The sequence below is a fragment of the Mesocricetus auratus genome, unplaced genomic scaffold, assembly GCF_017639785.1.
Source record: "Mesocricetus auratus isolate SY011 unplaced genomic scaffold, BCM_Maur_2.0 Super-Scaffold_100676, whole genome shotgun sequence".
Lineage (NCBI taxonomy): Eukaryota > Metazoa > Chordata > Mammalia > Rodentia > Cricetidae > Mesocricetus > Mesocricetus auratus.
This window is the reverse complement of record NW_024429266.1, coordinates 83430141-83453718: the sequence shown is the minus strand read 5'-3', so window position 1 is coordinate 83453718 and position 23578 is coordinate 83430141. Positions and strand designations below refer to the sequence as shown.

Below are 23578 nucleotides of genomic sequence, written 5' to 3'. Positions count from 1 at the left end.
GTAAACTCAATTCTAACTGGAAACATTAGTTTTGTCCTATTTCACGAGTGCAGTTTTCTTTGAGAATGTAATTCTAGCTAGATATAATTATCATTAGAGCACAGTGTCATGCCGCAGTCCTTCTGGCTTTTGATTTTCTAATTGCTCTTCCTTGGTAGATAAACTGTTTTCTTTGGCTTTATTTATTTTTAAAGATTTATTTATTTAGAATGTGAAGGAAGCAAGCGTGTGTGATGGCACATATGTGGAGGACAGAGGACAACACTGGAGGTGGTTCTGTGTCTCCATCCTTAGGAGGGTTCCAGGATCTTTGGTGATTTGTTTGTTTTAAGCAGCCCTGGATTTGAATCTAGGGCCTCATACTGGGTAGGCAAAGACTCCTCTGCTCCTGGGCTAAGCTGCAGTCCTAGTCTGTCGAGTGGTTGTTACTGGTCCTGAGTCTGAACAGTACTTGGCTAGAGATGCTATTTCTGTAACTGGAAGCTGATAACCTGGTTGCTTATCTTTTCCTAGTCTCAGTGTTTCTATCCACATTATTAGTTGACACTAGTGATCTGGCAGTTAATGTTTAAAAGTATTATTGAGGGGCTGGAGAGATGGCTCTGGTGAAGAACACTTTCTGCTCTTCCAGAGGACCCGGGTTCAGTTCCTAGCATCCATATCAGGCGGCTCACAACCACCTGTAACTCCAGCTCCAGAGAGATCCCACACCTCTGCTGGCCTCTGCAGGCAAAATATACTCATGTACACATACCCACCCTTGCCACATACATACAAATAAATTTAAAAGTCAAGATTCATAACTGTGCAAAGTTATAAGGGTTTGTTTGGATAGGAAAATATTTTTGAGTGTTGTTGATATGGCTCAAGTCCATTTTGCATTCCGGAATTCAAAATAAAGTCTTTGAACTCACTGGAGCTTGCTGTTCTGTCTCGTCATCCACAGATGATTTTCCAGGACTACATCCAGTCATTATCTGCTAACTACAGTTTTTAAACTTACTGTGGTCGTCTCTCTGTTTTTCTCTTTTTGAAGATCACATGATCCTAGGAACTCTGATCTTTAATTATCTAGTTTCAAGAAGCCAAGAGCCATTAGATTAAGTCTAGAAAAGAGAGGCTGTGAAAGAGTCTTGACACGGAGCTGGAAAGTCCTCAGGGAAGAAGGTGGTTTGGAGATGCTGTCCTCTCAAGTCTCTGTTCCTGTGCACATTTCCTCTGCTTTCTACTCTCCATTGTCTCTTCATTGCATTGTTTCTTCAGAGCTCCGCCCTCCCCACAGTTCTGCCTACTGTGCTAACAGCATATTCTGATGGTGGCATTCTCATGGAGTCACTTACTCTGTTGGGTGCCTCTGAGTGAGTGTTCGCAGTGTCACACTTTTATCTAAAACAGTCTTTATTAGCCATATGTGGCTATTAAAATCTAAAGCAAAATAACATAGGATCTCTCTGCTGATAAACTGATGAGATACCAGAGGAAACCTAAACCGACCTTCCTGTAGTGTTCATGGGTTGGAACACAGTGGGCCAAAGGTCAAATTAGCAGATTAAATGTACTTCCCATTAAAAAGGAAAAGCAGGGTGTGTGTGTGTGTGTGTGTGTGTGTGTGTGTGTGTGTGTGTGTGTGTTTTAAAATTCACATGGAATTTGGCTTAATGTAGCCAGGCAATTCTGAAAAAATTGCAGGAATCAAAGCAAGACTCGGTATCATAAGTACGGAGTCACCACAAAACAAAGGTTTGGTATAGTCTGTAGAAAGGAAACCATGCACACAGGCCAACTGACTGTCCACAGAGGTGGCTCCATGGAGGAGGAGTGTTTTTTTGTTTTTTGTTTTTATGTTTTGGCTTTTCCAAGACAGGGTTTCTTTGTGTAGCTTTTTAGCTTCTCCTGGAATTCATGCTGTAGACCAGGCTGGCCTTGAACTCACAGAGATCTGCCTGCCTCTCCCTCCCGAGAGCTGGGATTATAGGCGTGTGCTACAACTGCCTGGCCGGATTTTCTTTTGCAGGATCAGGACAGTTAGACTTTGTCATGCAAAAGCAAACAAAATACCTCAACCTAAATACCTTAAACAAAAATGAACTCAAAACTCTATAAATAAAATACAGGCAAAAATCTTTGGATATGGGTTTAAGCAATAAGGTCTGGAATGACACCAAAAGCACCATCCATAAAAGAAAAGGAGACAAATTGGAGAGGCCCAAAAGGTTTGCTGTGTCTTCTTTTGCTTCGGCTGCTATAACAACGTAGCACAGGCCCCAGATAGTTGGAGTCTATGGTCAAAATGCTGGCAGGGCTGGTGTCCCCTGAGCTTGCAGATGGCTAGCTGCCTCCTTGCTGTACCTTCACAGGCCTTTTTCTCTGTGTGCCTTTGACCTTAGTGTCCCTTCTTCTTTCTGACAAGATAGCAGATCAGTTACATTGAGTAAGAACTAATCTGTTCAATCTCATTTAGCCTTAGTTATGCCTTTAAACTACTTATCTTCAAATATAGTCATTTTCAACATATACATGGGAATGGAATGGGGGTGCACATGTTAGTCCATAACATTCTGCTCAAATAAATGGCGTGGGGTATCTAGAATGTGTAGAGACCACTCATATTTCAATAAGAAAATAACGCAATTATAACATGGGCAATGGACTAGGAGACATACTTCACCAACGGATGGCAGATCAGGTATTTGGTGTCACTGGCTATTAGGGAAATACAAACTGAAGGCTCCATGACATATCACTGCATCTTTTAGCGTTTGTTATGACTGATGCAAAGATGGGCATCTGGAACCCTCATGTCACCGCTAGGAATGAGCAGTGGTACCATCACTCTAGAAGTAGTTTGTTAGTTTCCATTAGATGACTCAGTTCCATGCCTTAGTACTTTTATAACCTGAACATGGGTGTTTGTAGAATCACTCTTCATTTTTGCAAAAAATTAAAAACAGCCCAGATAACCTTCAGACTGTGGGTGCAGCATATTTGTGGCCACAAGTTCAGGCCTCAGATCTGGAGGAGGGTGTGTGTATGTGTGTGCACACTCAAGTAAACAACAAAAACCCAATGTGTTCCTGTCGGGAAGTGCTCGACTGGTAAGTGAGTAAACAGTAATAGAATCTAAATTCCAACAAAAAGGCATGCACTAAGGGTGTGTGCGACAGCTTGGTGCAAAGAGCCAGCTCCAGAGGCTACATCACAAGTGATTTATGTGGCATTCCAAAGGACAGGCCTTTGGTGGCACCATGGGAGAAAGACTTCTCTAGTGGGTTTTGTGGTAGTGGAACTTCTGTGTCCTGATGGTCATGGTGGCATCTGTGCTTGTGTTAAAGCTATATTCTCTCTACTACAAACCATGCTATCAGAATTGAAAATTTAAAACCTCCAGTCTTGAATGTTTATTGCATGTATACCTGCAATTGTAGGGTTCAGCTTTTCACTGTATTAGCTTACAGTTGAACATAGGTACAGGTGTCATAGAGTGAAGATACAGCAATAGTGTTGTTTTAGAAGGTGGGCCAGCAGATTATATAATCTCCATCTTAGCTATTCACTTCTGCCACTGTACTGAGAAAGCAGCCGTCGACAGTATTTGAGCAAATGAGCATGGCTGTTTACTAAGGAAACTTTAGCTATAAACACAGGCATGCTTGCTTATCCTTCGAGAATTTGGTTGTTCTGAATCATTTGTTCATGCTAACTCAAGGTTTTCAAGTAGAATGACCTCAAAATTTATCACCAAAATTAAATGATTTTTTAATTGTAAAAGCATGAAAACTTAATAGTAATAGTAAAGATGGACATACAGACATGCCTGCCATTCTGTCATTCTCCTGTGAACTGGTTTCCTTTGCGGTGGGCACATACCTGGTGCAGTTAACTGTGGACACGCAAGCAAGAATATTCCTTCAGGAGTGAGTGTGGGTTATCCATTTCCTTCAGAAAGGGTGTGTGTGGGTCCCGCCCTGTGGTTCTCCTCCCTAAGTGCTCAAAATAGTCTGGTTCTGTTTGGTTTCCCCCTTGGCCTTTACAACTCAAACGACTTTCTTCCTTTGCCTTTTCCTTCATCCCTTTTCTGTGTTGCTCACTTCCTTCTTTCAAATCTCAGCATGAAAGGTCCATCTTCTGGAAGTTGAGTTACATCTGCTAAAGCTCAAATGGAGCAGGTGTTTGTGGCCAGGTCCTCAGACCCTACTGCATCAGGAGTAGCTTGGTGGCTTTAGGCACAGATTCCTGGGTCCTGCTTGAAATCTGTGGCCTCAGAGTTAATGCTAATGGGTTTTTTTTTGTTTTGTTTTTAAGTTTTGTTTTGTATTTACACATACGGTTTTTATCTAGGCTGCCATCTGGGTTACTATTTGGAATCTTTAGAATAAAATTATTTTTTGTAAGCGTTGTTTTAGAAGGAATCTTAGAAATAGTCTCTTCAACCTTCTCGTCTTCTGCATAGGGTAGAGGGGGTCAGGAAGAGGGAACACACAGTAACCATTGCTTGCTCAGATCTGTCCCGTGGCTCATTGCGTTTCTTAGCTGACATTTCATACCCCGTTTTCATGTTCACGTGGAACATCCTTTCTACACAGTAAGTGTTGAAAGCTCCAGGTGCTCAGCACCCAGCAGTGTCAGTTTTCACCACAAATGGCTGTCCCTGTGATGCCTGGCATGCTCCTAGGCCCATGGCGTGCTTCTTGATTGTGTAGCTTACCTATATTCCTGGATGCAGAGGACTTTTCTCGTACTCAAACAACTCAGCAGTGTGAAATCAGCTCAAGAAACATCGTTTCCCAAACTAGTCTAATCTGAAAGCCTCCTATGGGTCCCTCCACAAACCAGACTCTCATTTGCAGGGTTCTCATCAGGGCCTCTCCAGTTTCAGATTACCTAGGATCTGTGGCAATGTGGGGGACTAGAATAAATAAGTTAAAGGGTCAGGGTCAGGATAATCTAAGACTACCTTTAAAGCTTGGGATCTAGCTCTATGAGGTCTGGGATCCAGGCCCAGGGGAGGGAACTGGGGTAAAAGTGTGGCTAGTACTGGGGAACCACAATGTATTTACTTTGGCCAGAGCATAAAGTAAAAATTTGGGAGTGACTAGAAAGATAGGTGGGGGCCAGATAATAAAGGGTTTTATTGAAGTTAAAAATACTGTATTTCACAACTTGGTATCCACATGCACAAGAATGAAATTGGTAACTCCCTACAGAGCAACACCATACAGAAAGTTACTAAAAGTGGATCATTGACCTTAATATAAGGGTGGAAACTAAAGACTGTTGGCCAAGAGGTCTGTGGCTCTGGCTTTCTTAACTATCAAGGAAAACAGAGAAGGTGGGCAGGCGGGTGGTGGTGGTGAGTGCCTTTAATCCCAACAGAGGCAGATAAATCTCTGAGTTCCAGGGCAGCCAGGGCTATTCAGAAAACCCTGTCTCAAAAAAACCAAGAGGTGGGGGAGGGATGGAGAGGAGAGAGAGAGAGGGAGAGGGAGAGGGAGAGGGAGAGGGAGAGGGAGAGGAGAGAGAGGAGAAAGAGGCGACAAAACTTAATTAAGCCAAGTTGGACTTCATCAAAATAAGAACTTTTGTGCTTCCAGGAAGTGAAGACCGGTGCAAAGGTGCAGGTAGCTTCATGGTAATGTGCTTGCCTGGTACTCCTCCAGTGAGACAGGGAGGGAAATGAAGAAAACTCATAATGTGAGAAAACATTAGTGTGCAACTTAAGGTGTAAATAACTGATAGCACTTTAAGTGGTGATGCACACTCGCAAATGCCGGTATTCAAGAGGCAGAGGTGAGCATCCTCACTAGGAGAGTTAAAGTAAAAGTTGTAAAGTAACAGTTTTTTTTTAAGTGTAGGGGAACTGGAACATTTTGTGTTGATGGTAATAGTACAAGACACTATAGCTGCCTTGGAAAACAATTTGGCAGCTCTTCAAAGTGTCAAACCTATTATACGGCCCAGCATTTCTTAGTACAGGAAACAAGTTTCCCCAAACGTTTATATGGTAGTATATATAGTAATAGTATTTATAACAGACAAATATAGAAACAACCCATGTGTTTTAGGCCCTTTTCTTGTCACTCTGACCAAACACCTGACAAGAAGCAACGTAAGGGAGGGAAAGGTTTGTTTTGGCCCATGGTTGCCTAGGCCATGACCCATCATGGTGGGAAGGCATGGCGGTAGGTACTTCCACGGTGCTGAAAGCATGGACCTGGGGCTCCTCATGTCATACCTCAGAACAGCAGGGAATGCGCATCTGGCTTTCTCTTCTTCCCCTTGTGTCCATTCTGGGGCCTCAGCTTGTGGAATGATGTCACCCACAATCAGAGTGGGTCTTCTTCCTTCATCTCATCCTCTGGAAACATCCAGAAGTGTGTCTCCTAAGGGATTCTAAGTCCTGTCGGATTGACACTAAAGATTAAGACTACCCCATCATTCAGTTGTTGAGTGGAAAAAAAATGTATTTCTGTGCAATGGAATATTATTGGCAGCAATGCCTATGTTAATCTGAAAACATACTGAGTGAAAGAAACCAGTTACCAGGGGTACATGTTGTTGTTCAGCTCCTTTTAGTAAGATGTCCTGACTATCCAGAGAATGGGAGTGAGAGCTCATTGGTCTACAGTTTTGTTTTGTTTTGTTTTGTGGTGGTGGTGGTGGAGGGGTGATGAACATGGGGTGCTCCCCTAACTAAATATGTGAACACACACCAGTGAATTCTGCAGTGAAGGGTAAACGTTATGTGTGTGGACTCTGTGTGAAAGCAGCCAGGGAACGTGCTGTTAGTGGAGCAACAGCGTGCATTCCTCATGGGCACAACCTCACCTTGGGAGCATATAGAGGTGATCTGACCAGTGATGGAGCCAAGACCAGGGCTAGGTGCTCTCAACAGTTCTTGTCAGTTTCTGCCTTTAAGAAGTATGAGGAATCTGTTGTTAATACTGGCTTAACATGATCATACACGTGAATATATTACCGTGTTAACCATGACCATTTGAAAAATAAATTGCTTGAGTTGAATAAAGTAAATTCAGAATAAATAGTAGAGATAATACTGACTAGATTCTCAAATAAGTGATTTTATTTTAAAGGTAGGCTCTTGCTACATAGCCCAAATTGGCAGTCCTACTGCCTCAGCATCCCAAGTACTGGAGTCTCAGGTCTACAACCACTGTTACATGATCATAGTGCTTTAAAAACCCTTCATGTATAACATGGTTTCTGGTGAGGAAAGGCTCAGATATGAAAGTTTCCTGACTTTTCTTTTGGGCCCCACTTCCACCCCCACATAATAAAATACCTCAGTATTGCCAGATATGCTACACACTGAGAAACACTTCAGAAAGCAGGAAGAGCAGGAACGCTTAGCTGCCTAGGCCTTCATCCTCTCTAGAAAACCATAATTCAATTCCCTTCAGAGAAGCCTGAGTTTGGAACTGGTTCCTTCTAGCAGTTAATTTTGGCTGCCTTTCTGAAGTTATCAATAAGTCCAAGAGTAGTTAATAGAGGCTTATGTCACCTGCTTACTAGCAGTTTACTGTCACGAGTCTTCCGCCGAATATCTGCTAGTGAGAACGGAGTAAATCAGTTTTAACCAAGTGCTTTCGGTGCAGCAACCATCTTGTGTGACTTTGTCAGTAAGGAGTGTGCCCTCCTGTGGTCACTGGGAGCAAATTGTCAGCTCTGGTCAGTAAGCCATGCGTTGTAACCACACATGGTCTGCAGATCCATGATAGAGCCACCCATACTCTGAATTCCTCTTCAAGTGAGACCTTTAAAAGGTCCAGTTTTAAGATGCAGGGAGTGGGGTCTAGCATCTTGTTTTACTTGCAAATGTTTAGAAAACGTGGCTGGAAGGAAAGGAGATGGTGTCAGAGTGGGAGGGATACCATGTTGTGGTAGTCTGAGAATGGTTATGATGGAAGCTGGAGAGAGGCCTGGGTGTCCCCCAGGTGGACGCTTCCACAGGGGTGTTCTGCGTTCATTGTTTACGGGGTATCTCATCTGGAGAAAGCAGTAATTGATTCGGAGTTGTTGGGAAGTCTGTCTCATGTAAGGGAAAGTAGCTGTGGCTTGAAGTGTTCAGATCTGGTTTGTTGCTGACTCTAATAAGCACTGTATTTGTAAGTTATAGAGATTATATAATTTTAAAGATTTTCTTTCTGTGTATGTTGGCCTCTGTGTGTGTGTCTGGTGCCCATAGAGGCCAGAAGACAGTATTGAGTCCTCTTGAATAGGAGTTATAGCTGGTGGAAGTGCTAGAAACTGAACTCAGGTCCTCTGCAAAAGAATCCAGTGCTCAAAACCACTGAACCATCTCTTGAGCCCCTAAAGAAAGGCTTTTTAGACAAATTTTCCCTGCAGATTGTTTTAATTTTTAAATTCATATAGGGAGTGTATTAGTTACTTTCCTATTGCTTTGATAAAACACCATGACCAATGCTACTTAAAGAAGAAAGTATTTAACTGGACTTACATTATGGTGGAGTGAAAGCAAGATGGCAGGAAGAGCTGAGATCTCACATCTCCTACCACAAGCTGGAGAAACCAAGTGCACTGGGGACACAGGTATGTGCAGGTGCACGTGGACATGTGTGCACATGTATTCAGGGCCTCAAAGCCTGCCCCCATGACACACCACCTCCAGTAAGGTTACCCCTCCTAATCCTTTTCAAGTCACCAACTGGGACCTGTATTTAATAAATGAGAATTATGGTGCTGGGGGGTGGGGGTAGAGTGGGGTATAGGCATCTCGTCCAAACTACCACAGAAAGAATCTTTTTAATTTTAGTTTTTAAATTTTAGGCAGAGTCTCACTTTGTAACCTGACTGAGCTGGAGCTCTCTTGACCAAGCTAGCCTCGAACTCATGGAGCCCTACCTGCCTTTCCCTCCATCAAATGAAATACTGGTATTAAAGGGTGTGTGCCATCACAATGACTCTAAAAAAGTAGTGTGTAATAGTAGTGTGTAGTATATGTATATTTGTGTTTGTGCATGTGTGGGTATGTGCAGATACACATGCACATGTGTTCCTGTTTGTGTGTTGAGGCCAGAAGTTGACATCAGTGCCTTTCTATCGATTTCCCACTTTTTTTTTTTTTGAGAGATCATCCTAATGCTGGGATTACAGGCCCTCAAAGCTACACTCAGCTTCTATTCCTGGGTTTCCTGTAGGTGCCAAGGATTCAAACTCAGGTCCTGTTGCCTGTGCAGGAAGCACATTACCAAGGGACGATCTGAATTTTATATATTTAGTGATGGCTGTGCTTCTTATCTACTACCTTCTTGGATTCTTTGCTGGCTTGTTTGGGGATGAGGGGATGTGTTGGGTCTGTGTATGCCACATATGCATGCTTTTCTATATGGTGACACAGGTATGTGCAGGTGCACGTGGACATGTATGCACATGTATTCAGGGTCCCAGGATGGATGGCTGGAATCATCTTGAATTGTCTCCATCTTGTGCATTGAGGCAGGGTTCCCAACTCACTCCAGAGCTTGCCATTCCTGCTAGTTCATCTAGCTAGCTTGCTTCGGGATCCTGCCTGGGTCTCCAGAGTGCTGGGAAGCTGAAGCTCACATTGCATAGCAAGTGCTTGACCCGATGGGCCATCTCTCCAGCCCCTTTGGTGGTATTTTTTATAGCCCTCATACTCTTAGAAGAGTTCCTTAAGTGTCATTGGCTCATGTTAGATGATTGACAGATTTTCCTGGTCTACCAGTAAGGGAGTGTTGCAGCTACATCTAATCCTGGCCATATAAGATTTTCCCTTAATCATGGAATTGCATGTATTTTTTCTTTAGACTGATGTAAGTATTAATTAAATGTAAACAGCTAAAATATAATTTGAGAATTTTGATCCAATTATATATAACATCTTAAATTGGTAAATATTTACTGCCATTTTTTAAACCCAAATTTAAAGATAGTTTCTACTTAGTTAGATAAACAGTTGTAAATACCCAGAATCTATTATCTGACTGATATTTGAGGTAGGAGGCAGGGTTGTGCTATGGATATAGTGCAGATGGTCTACAATTTATAGCAGTTCTCCTGAGTGGTCGGGTTGGTAGGCATGCCCATTGTAGCCAATTTATGAATTGGCTTTTCTCCCGTCCTTCCTTCCTTCCTTCCTTCCTTCCTTCCTTCCTTCCTTCCTTCCTTCCTTCCTTCCTTCCTTCCTTCCTTCCTTCCTTCCTTCCTTCCTTCCTTCCTTCCTTCCCCTTCCCCCTCCCTTCTGACACAAGATGCCATATAGCCCAGGCTGTCCTTAGCTTGTTCTGTAGTAACTGAGGATTACCTTGAGCTTCTGACTCTCCTGCCTCCACCAGTGAATTATAGTGCTATGGGCACCACCATGTCTGATTAATACTAAATTGGGGGTGGAGCCCGTGGCTTTGGGCTGAGCCACATCCCCAGCCCAATGAATTGATTTTTTTAAAATTAATTTTTATATTTCACAAGTGGCTTGTTTTGAAAACATTGATTTTACTGGCATCATGTGGATTTGAAGGACACAAGGGGGCTGCTTTCACATTTAGATTCTCATTAAAGATTTTAATGCTGATCCACTGCATAGTTTCCCCAGTTTGCATGAAGAGCTCCGGTGGAGTGCTTGAAGGAATTACTTTGTGAAGCCTGGCTAGACTTCCTGCTTTGCATCTCAGTGCTCCCACTTGGCCAGCTGCATGACCAAAGCCAGCTTTTCACATCTGTTTGCTTATTTTTTTCTTATTTGCTACATGGGAATGGTGTTGGCTTTTAACCTAATGAGTGTTGTGAGAATTGAGTGAATTAGTTTCGAACCATTTAGAATGGTGCCCAGTTACTTTGGTATTAAGTTTACACTTAAATTAGTGCTGGAATTCATTATGAAGGACATAGTACTGTCTGTAAAATAGATTGGTTCTGCAGTTCCTGCTTTTAAAATATTTCTGTGTGATTGAAATAAACAATAAACTAAAATGTCTTTTTATACAACTCTTTCATGATTATTTTTCTTCTTCTTTTAGGCACGGAATGTTAACACTGGAGAATTAGCAGCAATTAAAGTGATAAAATTGGAACCAGGTAAATTATTTGAAATTTGTTGTTTCTTATTGCTAGAAAGCCATTGGATGTCATAGAGTAATTTCATTTTTTATATTTTGGTTTTGTGAAATAGCTCAGGTTGACCTTGAACCATTGATCTTCCTACCTCAGCATCTTAAGTCCTGAAATTACAGTCCTGCACCATCATACAGCTAAAGCTTTTAATAATGTTTGATTACTATTCTTTTACTTCCTCAGCGTTTTGTGGGGAAGAGGGACATCTGTCCTTTCTGCCTCTCTGAGCCCAGCATATACTCTGCTCACTTGTTTCAGGAAAATGATTGGTAACCATGGGAAGGAGAGGAGGTCCTGAGGGGCTTATAGTGGCTTACTTATTTCCAGGTGGCATTGCCCTGTTATGAGGGGCAAGTTGGTCCAGTGGGAAGAACTAGGCTGACGTTTGGGAAGCTGCATTCTGATCTGTCTCCTGTCCTCTTACTCTGGGTCCTGAGTTTCTCAGCAGACCTCAGCAGCTCTCAACACCTATGTTGTTAGCATCTAAGTAGTCCTTTCCGGTTTGAGAAGCTCATTACAGAGCCCCTTAGGACCTCTCTGTGTGTTCTGTCTGCTCTAACTGCTCTCCTTTGGGTTCCCCACATCTGAAAACCCACATCTTTCTGAGTGAACTCCTGGTGCACATCTTCTCAGAACCTTCCCTCTCTCCCCTTCCTGCAGTAGGCAAGCAGTTATGCTGATGTATAGACAGGCCCACAGCACTTTAGGTTTTAGCTTCAGTGTGAGCAGAAATCTATTCAGAGACGGGCTCGCTTTTCCTGTGAATTATCAGATAATATTCTAGACTCTGCAGGCTGAAATATAACAAAACATTCTGAGCTAAAACTAGGCTATCTTCTGTTTGACTTGGCCTAGCTCATTGGTAAGCTCTTAAAGAAGTATCATTAAAATGAAATTTGATTGTGATTAAACACAAGAGAATATCATGAGCACAGAACATACCTTCGGTTAGATGCAGTTACGGATCCTCTATAATGTAATTACCTTCTAATATCACTGGTAGGATTGCTTTGCTTTCTCTACTGTTCAGTTAATAAAAGAGTTTTGAAGTTGGCGAACTCTGGGGTACATTTGAAGATTTGGCACTTTTCATCAGGCCTTTAGTTTTTAATCAGCCAGTAGAAGTTATTTGTTGCAATGGTTGTGGGTTCTCCCACATCAACTGTATGTCTTCAAAACTTCACAGCTAAGGGAGCGAAGTTCCTGCAGTGGTGATGTTGTCATCCTAGCCATGCTCTTTCTTATTTCCAGACTTTAATAGAATACAGTTTCTCACCTCTGAGTTAACACACAGAATCTATTCAGTACATCTTTAAAATCTCCTTAAAAAAAAATCAAGCTAGAGACTTAGCTAACTTAGTTAACTTCATTAACTCATTTGTTTTCTGATGTGTGTGATGATTGATTTGTGATACAACTGATCTTGAACAGTGCTGTGTATTAGGAGAGACACAGTTAAAGAAAAGAAAAATCATCCATAGTATGCTACTATTGTATCTTTGTTCCTACCTTGGGGAAAATGTTTGCTTGTTGCTGAGTTAAGCTGCATGATTGAAATCATAGGCTCTGAAAGCCACTGTTTTCCTGCTAGTCTGGACTTGGTTCCATTGCTGCAGCTTTAGGGGCTCTGTTTTGTCATCTCTACAAGAGGGATAGTAGCAGTAGTTTCATTTCAGATTGCTGTGGAGTTTAATAGAGCATGTCTAAAGCACTTGGAGTAAAGCCTAACCATTTGTATTGAGAACTTACTATAGGAAATGGCTGCTATTGCTCACTGAGCTGTACTGCCCAAGGCATGACCAGCCGTGTTTCATCAGTTTCTGATTACCCCGTCCCCCAAACATGCAGGCACACTGAACACTGGTTTGTCTTGAATCAGATCCCAAGCATCAGATCATCTCTACCCTGATTATTTCATTATATAGATCAAATAAAAAGTAGAAGCTACAGACAAGAATCTTCCTATGAGACAGCACTGCCTCTCTGGAAAATGTTGAGTTCTTTGTTTGTGTGTTTATGTGTTGGTAGTGTTTTTTTGTTTTTTGTTTTTTGTTATTATTATTTTTTTCTTTCTGGAGACAGTGTCTTGCTATGGAGCTCTGGCTGTCTTGGAACTCACTGTGTAAACCAGGCTGACCTAGAAGTCACAGAGATATGCCTACCTCTGCCTCCAAAATGCTGGGATTAAAGACTTGTGCCGTTATGCCTAGTTCTAGTTCTTTCTTAAAAGGTAACTGTGCATTTACCTTAATGTCTCAGCAGTGATGCTTTTGTGTCTGCCTATACAAGGGTGCCACAGGGCATTATTCTTTATAACTGGTAAACAAACGGACAAAATGTGTTAAATACAGAGTAGAAAGGTGATTACTAATGCGTGCTCCCACAATGCTAAATGCTAAATGAAAGGAGCCAGTCACTGGAGACTGTGTGGTTGATTTTCTTAGGTAAAATGTTCAGAGAGGGTATAAAGTGGGTTAGTTAGCTGGAATAGCTGGTGGGTGATTAACAGTGAGTGGACTTGAGGAGGAGTCTCACAGAGACACTGAACTGTCCTAACTGATTTATAGTTATGGTTGCAAACCCTGGTAAATTACTAAAACATCATTGAGTTTTACATTTGGAATGAGGGGCCTGTTGGTTTTAATAAGCCTTTTAAAAGCATAAATGGGACTAGGAAAATGGCTCAGTCTTTCACTATCTATGTAACCATGAGGATCCAAATTCAAATGCCCAGTAACCAAATGCCAGTAAAAAGCTTGGTGTGACCCTGGCCTGTATGTATCCCTGGGGGCTTCCAGGTCTTCTGCCTTGTTCCAGGTTCAGTGAGAGACTCTGTCTCAAGGGAATAAGGTAAAGCATAATATACCAGAAAAATCAATGTCCTCCTCTGGCTCCTGCATATATGCACAGGCTTGCACAAGTTTATACATGCACACATGCATATATCACACAAAATTTCTTTAAAGTATTAAATGCATAGTCAAGAGTCAACTGGCAATATTGATAATAGTTTCTTAGTAATAAAGTCCCCAAATTGGAAGTAGTCGATGTGTTTTAACTGTCATTTATATTTGTAAGTTTCTCTTTTTGTCTTTTTCTGCAATTTTTTTTGAAGAAGCTAAATAATTTGCCCTGTAATTTCCTCTCAGGGTAGACTATGCTCGTTGCCTCCCAGAATCATCTAGTATGTTGTGCATTCTTAGCTGTGAAAGCTGAGGAATGAAGTTTGACTTGGTGGGAAAAGAACTGTCTCATGGGTGGTGTACTACTCACAACTTTTCTGAGTCCTAATGGCCGGTTTCCTTTTGTAAAAATAAAACTTAAGATCAAATGCAATGTGATAGACTTTAAGAATTTGACTTAGTTCTTTCTTTTTTTCTTCTTCTTTCTTTTAATAGCTAGGAACCATTTTGAAACTGAAGCTAAATGAAAACTTGAGATCGTTTGGCAAAATTGTTTTAATGTGAGGTTAGTTGAAGGTCTCTCACTATGACTTCTTATATTGTTCATATGACTTTAATTTCCCTTCAGTGTCAGTTGCTTAACTATGAGCCTATACTTTTTGGGGGGGGAGTTAAAATTGCAAAACCAATTTTGATCATTATAAATCAAAGTAGAAAAACAGAATGAAAGCAGAAGTAGACATCAAAGTCATTCATCGTTATGACTTGTAGGACCACTATCAACTTTCTTATTTTCAATAGATTTTTTGATATTTATGTAGAAATACCAATACTTATACATGATTCTGTTTACACTGAACTAAGCAGACTGTGAAGGGCTGGTCAGAAATCAAAGGTAGGCAAGATCATACTGTGGGTCAGCTTACTTTGTTAGCATACCGCTGCACCATGTCAGAAAACAAACATTATGAAGAATATATACAGTGTGATGCATGTGATAGGCAGAGCTCTGAGAGCTCTGTGATGGCCTTACAGAAGTGGCTTATAGGGTATTCAGGGTTGTGAATAGTCTTTCTGCTGCAGACATTAGGTTGTGTGGGGAAAGATAGTGTCACTCACACTCAGCAGCAGATGTTAAGTTCTGTGAGAAAAGACAATCTTGACTTCTGGTACGTTTCCTATACATCCGTGTTCCTTTTGGTTGCAGTTCTGGGAATCAAGCCAAGGGCCTTGCACACAACTGGGCAAGAGCTCTGTCACTGGGCAATGTCCTCAGCCAGGCTCCATTTCCAACTGTGTTCTCAGGCTTGTGGTGGGCCTGGTCTTGCCCATCACAGATACCAACCATGTATATTATATGGATGTAATAGGCTCATTGTATGTATCTAACCATCATTTGGGAAGTGTGTCACGAGTATTTTTCCATGTTACTGCTTTGTGAGCTGTCATCTTTACATATCATGTGTGTATGGATGCTTTGCTACATGTATGTCTTTGTATTACATGTGTGCAGTGGTCTGTGGCAGCCAGAAGAGGACATTGGATTGTCTGGAATTGGAGTTACAAAAGATTGGTAGGCACCATATGGATGATGGGAATCAAACCCAGGTCCTCTGAAAGAACAGGCAGTGCTCTTAACACAGAACCATTTTTCTAGTCCTTGACCAAACCTTTGGTTTTTTTTATGTGGGCTTTTTAAGACAGGTTTTCTCTTTGTAGCCTTGGCTGTCCTGTAACTCACTCTGTAGACCAGCCTGGCCTTGAACTCACAGAACTCCTGCTTCTGCCTTCCTAGTGCTGGTATTAAAGGTGTGTACCACTACTATCTGGAAGGATTTTTTTTCTTAAACCTTTGTTCAAATTATAGTATAATCCTTATTATTCAGAAAATAATGTTCTCCTACTGTAAATTTTCATTCCTTTGGAGCTAAAGTTTGGCTCTCTTCCTTTATTTTGTGTAACTTTTTGGCCTTGTATTTTGTGAAAAATCTGTTCATGTCAATCATTTGGTTAGTATCTATCCATTGTCTACCCAGTACCAGACATAGTACCTAAGGCAGATGAGCCTGACTCTTGAGAAGCTTAGATTTTAGTTAAATATGGAAATGTATAAATAAGTTAATTTCATGAGCCAAAACAAGATGTTATGGTACTTCAGCCAGTGTCGTGGTGCCAGGAGACTGCTCACAGCAGGTGATATTGGCTTGAGATTGGAATGATGACACAGTCATAGAATACTCTTGGAGAAAACCATTCCAGGAAGTCACAAGCAAGGACAGTGTTCTAAAGTAAGAACGGGCAGCAAGATTAGGGGTAGAGAACAGGCCACCATGGCTCCAACAGTGTGAACCAGTTCCTATCAGAATGAAATGAGCTTTCAAAACTCATTTCACAGATGTTGCAAGGACTTTGATAAAGAGGACCATATGAAAGGTTTTTGAGGGTTGTCTGCCTGAGAAACAGGATCAGTAAGACCAGTAGCCCAGTTTTACTGTGTATGTTTTATGTGTCTTAGCATGCCCGTGTTGACTAGTCAACCGTAGACATGCATCTGTAGTTCCGGAAGTTGGGTTAGTGGTGCAGTTTCAAGATCTTCAGGTTATAACTAGCTCTTAAAGCAAGATATGGGGATGATACCACCAGGAAGACGTGTTGCTAGAGAAGAAAGGCCTGAGGTTGGAGCCCAAGTTCAATTCTGTTAGAGGTCTACTAGAGAAGGAGAATTCAGCAAAGAAAGCTTGAGCATAAGCTGCCCAAGTCACCCATCTAGGACACAAACATGATGAGTATTATGTCAGACCCCAGGAGAAGGTCTTGGCATGATGCTAAGAGATGTGTGGATTACAATGAAGACTGAGGACCACACATTTACTTCGGTAGATTTAATAAGAGGGTTCGGTGGACTGAAGGAGCTGTAGGGAGAGTGAGAGGAAAAGAAATGGAGATGGCAGAAAAGAATCCTCAGGGCCTCCTGTGAAAAGGGCAAGCAAGACAGGAGCATTCACTAGGGAGGGACTTGTGATTTATGTTGCATTTTCCTAGGGCACATGATGTAGCACAAGAAGGTAAGAGTGATACTTATGCAGCTAGGTTGGTGGAGCTGAAGAGTTCTGGTCAAAGTGGGACCATTTTCTTTTTGAGCCCATAAGATAGTTTTTAGCCCCAAGTGAGAATTGCAGTATGTGTTGGGGGTTCAGTGACAGAGAGAAGGGTGTGAAACAGTATGGAAAATGGGAGGTGGTGTTCTTGTTTCTCCCTTCTCCTCCCCATATATACATGAGTATTTGGATACATATATGAGTTTATATGAATATGTGTGCATACTGTGTGATATCAATATGTGTTCAGTGGAAATTCAAATGTGGACATACCTAAGTCTGTTATGTAGCTATGGCTCACATACAACCGTGGAGAACTTAGCTATAAATGTCATTGTGTTGTGCTACGTATATATGTATATGTGTGGGTGTTCATACTACATCAAGTGTGTGCACACACATTCAGAGAGAAGTGTGTACTCCATGAGAGTGGCAAGTGATAAAATGCAGGTTAGAGATGAGTCTTGGGGCTGGGACTGAAGTCCAGTCTGGAGCAAATGACTGTGACATAGGATGGTCTTTTGGGGTTCATATGGTCGGTGCTTATGAAGTTGAAGAGCTTGGGTTGACTTTTATTTTTCCCTGTAAATAAACTGGCGACAGATTCATTGCTTTTGCCTAAGATTTTCCTGGTTTTAGGGCTGAAAGTGCTGAATCGCAGAGAAGGTACACCACTCTAGCTGTAAGACAGGGCATTAGTTTTTGCTGTGCACATGTGTAGATCAGAAAGATATGAAAGAGAGATGCATGAATATATTAATGGTAAAATGCCAAGAATTGGGAAAATGCTACAAATACTGAGTGTTAGATTAAGACCCCTTCTGTTAAATATAGAGTTTTTGGAACCAAAACATGACATTGTCCTAAAAGCACTTAGTCTCTTCCTACAGGTCACTGGCACCTTTTCCACATAGGTGCCGCATTAAACCCTTTTCACATTAAAGGAGAGGGGCATTGGTAAGAGCTAGGTGCCACAGGCTTTCTCTAGACTGCTGCTCCTATGAGGATGAACTTGATTTCCCACAAATTCCCAGTGCCACATAGGCACTCGGTAAATACTTGTTAGATAAATCAAATTAATGAGCAAGGTATGGAGATGAGCATAGGAGACAGAGATGAGTTAGTCTAAGCCAGGGCATTTGTTGCTGCTAATAGCTACCATTTATTTAAACTTAATTTGTGCCAGCCACTGTTGTAAGTGAGTTACACGCATTGACTCATTTAATCCTTATGTTATTACCCCTACTTTTTATAGTTAAAGAAATAAACTACTTTGCTCTGATTAATGTAGGGCTAGGATTTTGAATCCTGGCAGTCTAATTCCATAGCTGGGGCTTTCTCATTACTCTCTGGGGCAGTGGTTAAGAACACTTGTTCTTGCAGAAGACCTGGGTTCAGTTCCCAGGATTCACATAGTGGCTCACAGTCATCTACAATTGCAGTTTCAAAGGGACCCAGTGCTCTCTTCTGGCCTCTTCAGGCACCAGAAACAAATGTGGTACATATAACATACATGCAGGCAAACACTCCTACAGTTTAAAATAAGTCTTAAACAGTATCATGTTGATTTATGACTTGGATGACACAGCAACCCAATCTGTCCTAATTTCATCGTCCATAAGAAGAGAGGACCTTGCCTTTGCTTTGCAGGCTTGGCTTTGTTCTAAGCCTGACAAAACGCCCCTTTGTCTGAACTTCACCTCAGTTCCACTCTTCTCCAAATAGTGTTACCCTGTAATAACTGCCTTGCCCTGCCTTTGCTGAGATGCTCCAAGAGTCCTTTGGTGTGTGATTTCCCTCGTTTGCAATGCGTCAGAGATTTTGTGAGATTAAAGACTCGTTTCTTTGGTGTTAAACTTGCTTGGGCTAGAACACCGCCAACTCTTGAGACCCAGTTTGAACAGAATGCAAAGACGGTCAAGATAAGTGATTCCATTTGAAGCTGACTAAGCATTGAGCTCGGCCCATAGGCACTTGGGCTTCATGCTCCTTGAAAGGACAAGTTCCGAGCACAAAGACTTATTTGCCCCAGAGGGACAGAGGAGCAAAGGATATAAGGGACAAAGACAGGAGATAGAGAGGGGGAAGGGAACGAGGGAGGGAGGGAGGGCAGGGGTATTTGTCCCCAAGGGACAAAGGATAGTCTCTGGATAGAGGAGACAGACAGTGGCACATAGGAAAATGGCAGTTTATAAAGATACATAGGGAACTCCCTAGTTAGGACGATCTGTTTAATTTTAATTGGGCATGTTAATTAGGTGAACCAAAGGGGCTTCTGCTTGCTGGACTTGAATACTTTAATAGTTGGACCCTGGTAGTCAGCCCAAAGAGGAGGAAGTGGTCAAATAAGGGACTAGACCTTTGTTACTGGCTTTGGAAATGTAACTTAATGTTTTTAGCAAGGCAGAGGGAATAGGAGAGATGGACCTACCATAGTCACACACTCGGGTGGGTTAGTGTCCTCCACTCATATTCTGATAAGGAGCACACTGTCTCCTACAAGCCTCTTAAGTCTTCCTTCTTTAGTGACTTAAAGTCAGTCTTTCAAGCTGCATGTTATTATTTGTATCATTTGCAGCACCAGTTACTGAAGTAGGATATAAATGCAGACAGATACGTGATTAATTAGCTATCAGCTAAAAGTGTAAGTCCCCAAAGTGAGAACATTCACCCCTTTTCAAACCAAGGAAAAATACTGACAGTGATGAGCAGGGAAATTCATGGTTGGAGGGTGTGTGTGTTAGATTTTTGATCCTGTGAGAGCAGCATGTATTAAATTGCAATACAGAATCTAAAAGTGACAAGATGCCAGTAAGACTTCATTCCATCATTTTTCCCCGAAGTAGTGTTTTATGAGCCTTCTTTCCTGTCAGCTTTTGTCGTTAGTTTTCTGCCATTAGTGGTTGGTGAAGCACTCTGTCCTTTATGTTTCATCATAGAGGGACAGGTCTTCAGGGAAAGGACTTAGCTGGTGCCTGTGCACTGTAGCAGCTCCCTGGCCACCAGCTGTTTGCTCTGCACTGCCTTGTGCTTATTGTCGCTATGGATATAGTTGTCCTTATATCACTTGTTAATACTCTTCAAAGCTGCGGTTGGTGCTTAGCCCCTCTACTATGTTAGACTGTGCTACAAATTCTAGGCTCACAATGCTGGATAGGTTAGGTATTTACCTCCTGAAATTAATGATGCTTAGAAATAAAATGACTGAGGATATTTTATTTTATCTGCACTTTCTTCTTCTTTTCCACCTGTGTGTGTCTGATCAGTGATTTACTTACTAGCCCTTTATTTTTAATGCTACACTGGGACAAGAAATCTTGTTTATGTTCTATAGTCCATGTTTAAACTTTTCTGTGTCCCTAGGACCCTTTTGTAGCATAGCATAGCATAGCATGGCATATAGCCTGATATCCACGGTCTTAACGAATTCAGGTGTTTAATACAGTCTTGTTGCTCTAAGAAGAATATTATACAACAGAGTGTGATTGTGTATGACTGAAATTTATACCTGTTGAACATCAGTTCCCTACCCCACTCCTCCTCCAGTCTTTGGTAGTGACCATTATATTTTGTACTAGATTGGCTATTTTAAAATTTTCCTGTATGTTAGAATCCTGTAGAACTTTTCTTGTTTCATTGGCTTTTCATTTAGCCTTCGGTTCCATTCATGTTGAAGCTGACAATGTAAAAACCATTGTTCTCATCTTAAAAGGAATAAGAGATAGTCTTCTCTGGAGCCATTTTCAATGACTGTGTCTCAGGAACACAGATTTGCATTACCCTAATTTCCATGTTCCAAAATGGAAGCAGTTTCACAGGGTTTTTATAGTTCCAGAACATAGAAAGTCATGAATTAAGGCAAGCTTAAACTACGTTGGTGGCATCTCAAGCAGGGCTTCTATTGCTGTGAATAGACACCATGACCATGGCAACTTGTATAAAGGAAAACATTTAATTGGGAGCTTACCATTTTGGAGGTTTAGATCATTATCTTCATGGCAGGACATGGCTGCATGCAGGCAACATGGTGCTTGAGAAGGAGCTGAGAGTTCTGCATCTTGATCCTCAGGCAGCAGTGTCCCGCGCTACCGTCTCGCCAGCAAGAACGACGCAGAACACTCGGATCCTTCTGCAGTAAAGCTTTAATGCATCTTGAGAGATAGATGATCAGCTTCTTAGAGGGAGACCCCAAGCTAAGAAACCCAGCCCCTTATATAAGCCTAGGAGCTCCGAGTGAGATGTGTAGAGCCGGGATTGGTGGTTTGCACATCACCCCAGATGACGTCACGGGAGAGGCACAGTTTAAACGGTTAACTCCAACTGACAGCGACAGTTAACTCTAACTGACAGCGACAGTTAACTCCAACTGACAGCGACAGTTAACTCCAACTGACAGCGACAGTTAACTCCAACTGACAGCGACAGTTAACTCCAACTGACAGCGACAGTTAACTCCAACTGACAGCGACAGTTAACTCCAACTGACAGTGGATGTCAGCGCCATCTTCTAACGGCAATAGCGATAGCGAGGGCGGCTCCTCACATCTCCCCCTATTCATTTATTTTTGAAGCAATAGGACACCCACAACTTTGGAGTGGAGATAGAGGTCAAATCCCCATGTGCAAATTCGGAACATGTACAAAGCTCCTCTCCAGGGTCTTATCCCCAGAGGAAGTCCTGACCAGTCCGATGTCTTTTTTCTGGGGGAAGGAGATCATGACATAGAACCTTCATGCAAGATGACTTATCTCCCAGGAGAAAGTCGTTATACCGCAGACCTCTCCTGTGCAGTGCTTAGCCTTGCAACTCCTTGGGCTGCTGAAGCCTACCCACTCTATCCCGTGCAATGAGACTAGCCTCGTGGGGTGCAAGAGCTGGGAGGCCAGCGACCTGACTTATCTCCCAGGAGAAAGTCGTTATACCGCAGACCTCTCCTGTGCAGTGCTTAGCCTTGCAACTCCTTGGGCTGCTGAAGCCTACCCACTCTATCCCGTGCAATGAGACTAGCCTCGTGGGGTGCAAGAGCTGGGAGGCCAGCGACCTATTGCTTTAACATGGTTAACCAAATGTCAGGGGAGGCTCCGTGTTCTAAGGCAGCAAGTGCTTGTGCCACCACCACTTTGTCTCTTTTGTTTGGGCTCTGAGCTTACACACCATCCAAAGCATCAACACTATTCCACAGCAGAGAACTAGGCTAAATGATCCTACCCCCACCCATTCCTTAAAATAAGAAAATGCAGATGAAATCCAGGAGGAGAGGCCTTCCATCAGAGAAAGATCCAGATGCGTCGAATTCACTTGCAGGATCGCCATTCTCAACTCACGGAGTGTCTGCTCAAACTCAAAAGTCCAATTCTGTAATAAATGTTGAGACAGAGCTTGTGACAGGTTAGCTGCTCTTGTAAAATTCTCATATTGTACTGAAGTGACACAAAGGCCAGGCAACTTTTGTTCACATCCCAATTGGGCCATCTGCCACAATATATCCAATTGTTCCTGAACCAAATTAATCTGTTGGTTTACCAACATCAGGCCTCCTTGTATCTGAGAATTGGCAGTGGCCTGTTTATCTAGGACCATGGTCACAGTGGCCTATAGTTCATTAATGGTTTGAGTTGTCTGCACAGTGGCAGAAAGTGCAAGGGCCGAGGCGGTAACCGAAGCAGTAACCGCGGCGGTGGCTATCAGGCCCACAATAATAGCAGAGATCCCAAAAATCTCGCTTTTCCCTAAACAAACTCAAATTACTTGGCGTCTCAACAGGAACTGGAACAAATCGAGGCATGCGCATTACCAAAGCAAAAGGGTGCTTAATAGCATCCCAGCATAATGCATAAAAACAATTCTAAGCAGAGCAATTTATTTCTTTCTGATTCTTACCTAAGGTATCATTACTCACAACCCAAATAAAGGGCAGCTGAATAATTAGTTCTCTTAAAAGGGGTATACTTAACATTGGAGGAGGACCAATCAGATGATCCAGAGCTCTGTCCCTCACTCAGACTGTTGCCTAATGCCCCTTTCCAATCAAAAGTAATCTGTCCCTTCTCACTATCATAGGAGAAAGATCAGTACAGCTTCCATTAATTCAAAAGGATTAGCATTAGATCTTTCTGGATCCATATGAATAAAATTATCCTTTAATGAAGAAATCACAGTAAAGCACAAGCTTCCTACTAATGACAAGGTTCTCTCATCCTGAAAACTCTGTATCTGAGGATCTAAAGGCAAAAAGGCAAGCCCCAACTCTCTATTAGTTGTGAAAAATCTAGGGAACACCTGGGCATTCTGCATCACTGGCATCGGTAGGGGGAAGGTAGACATGATGGCCCACCGTAACTCTCCCATCATACTAGGAACCATCATCCCGAGTAGGAGAGTCTTCATCACCCACTTGGCCTCCATCCTTCTTATTCTGGAGTTGTGAAGGAGCTCTTCGAGTGAGTCTTTCAGGGATCCACAGGGGG

General features: G+C 42.2%; 1 protein-coding gene across 12 annotated transcripts in view; it reads left to right on the top strand.

Moving 5' to 3' along the window:
* Map4k3 (mitogen-activated protein kinase kinase kinase kinase 3) overlaps positions 1 to 23578 on the top strand; it is a 150161-nt gene that overhangs the window by 40177 nt on the left and 86406 nt on the right. For all 12 annotated transcript variants that reach the window (XM_040738991.1, XM_040738995.1, XM_040738994.1 and 9 more), the window contains exon 2: positions 11016 to 11073. In XM_040738991.1, the coding sequence (XP_040594925.1) occupies positions 11016 to 11073 (58 nt within the window). The remainder of the gene's footprint in view (positions 1 to 11015; positions 11074 to 23578) is intronic.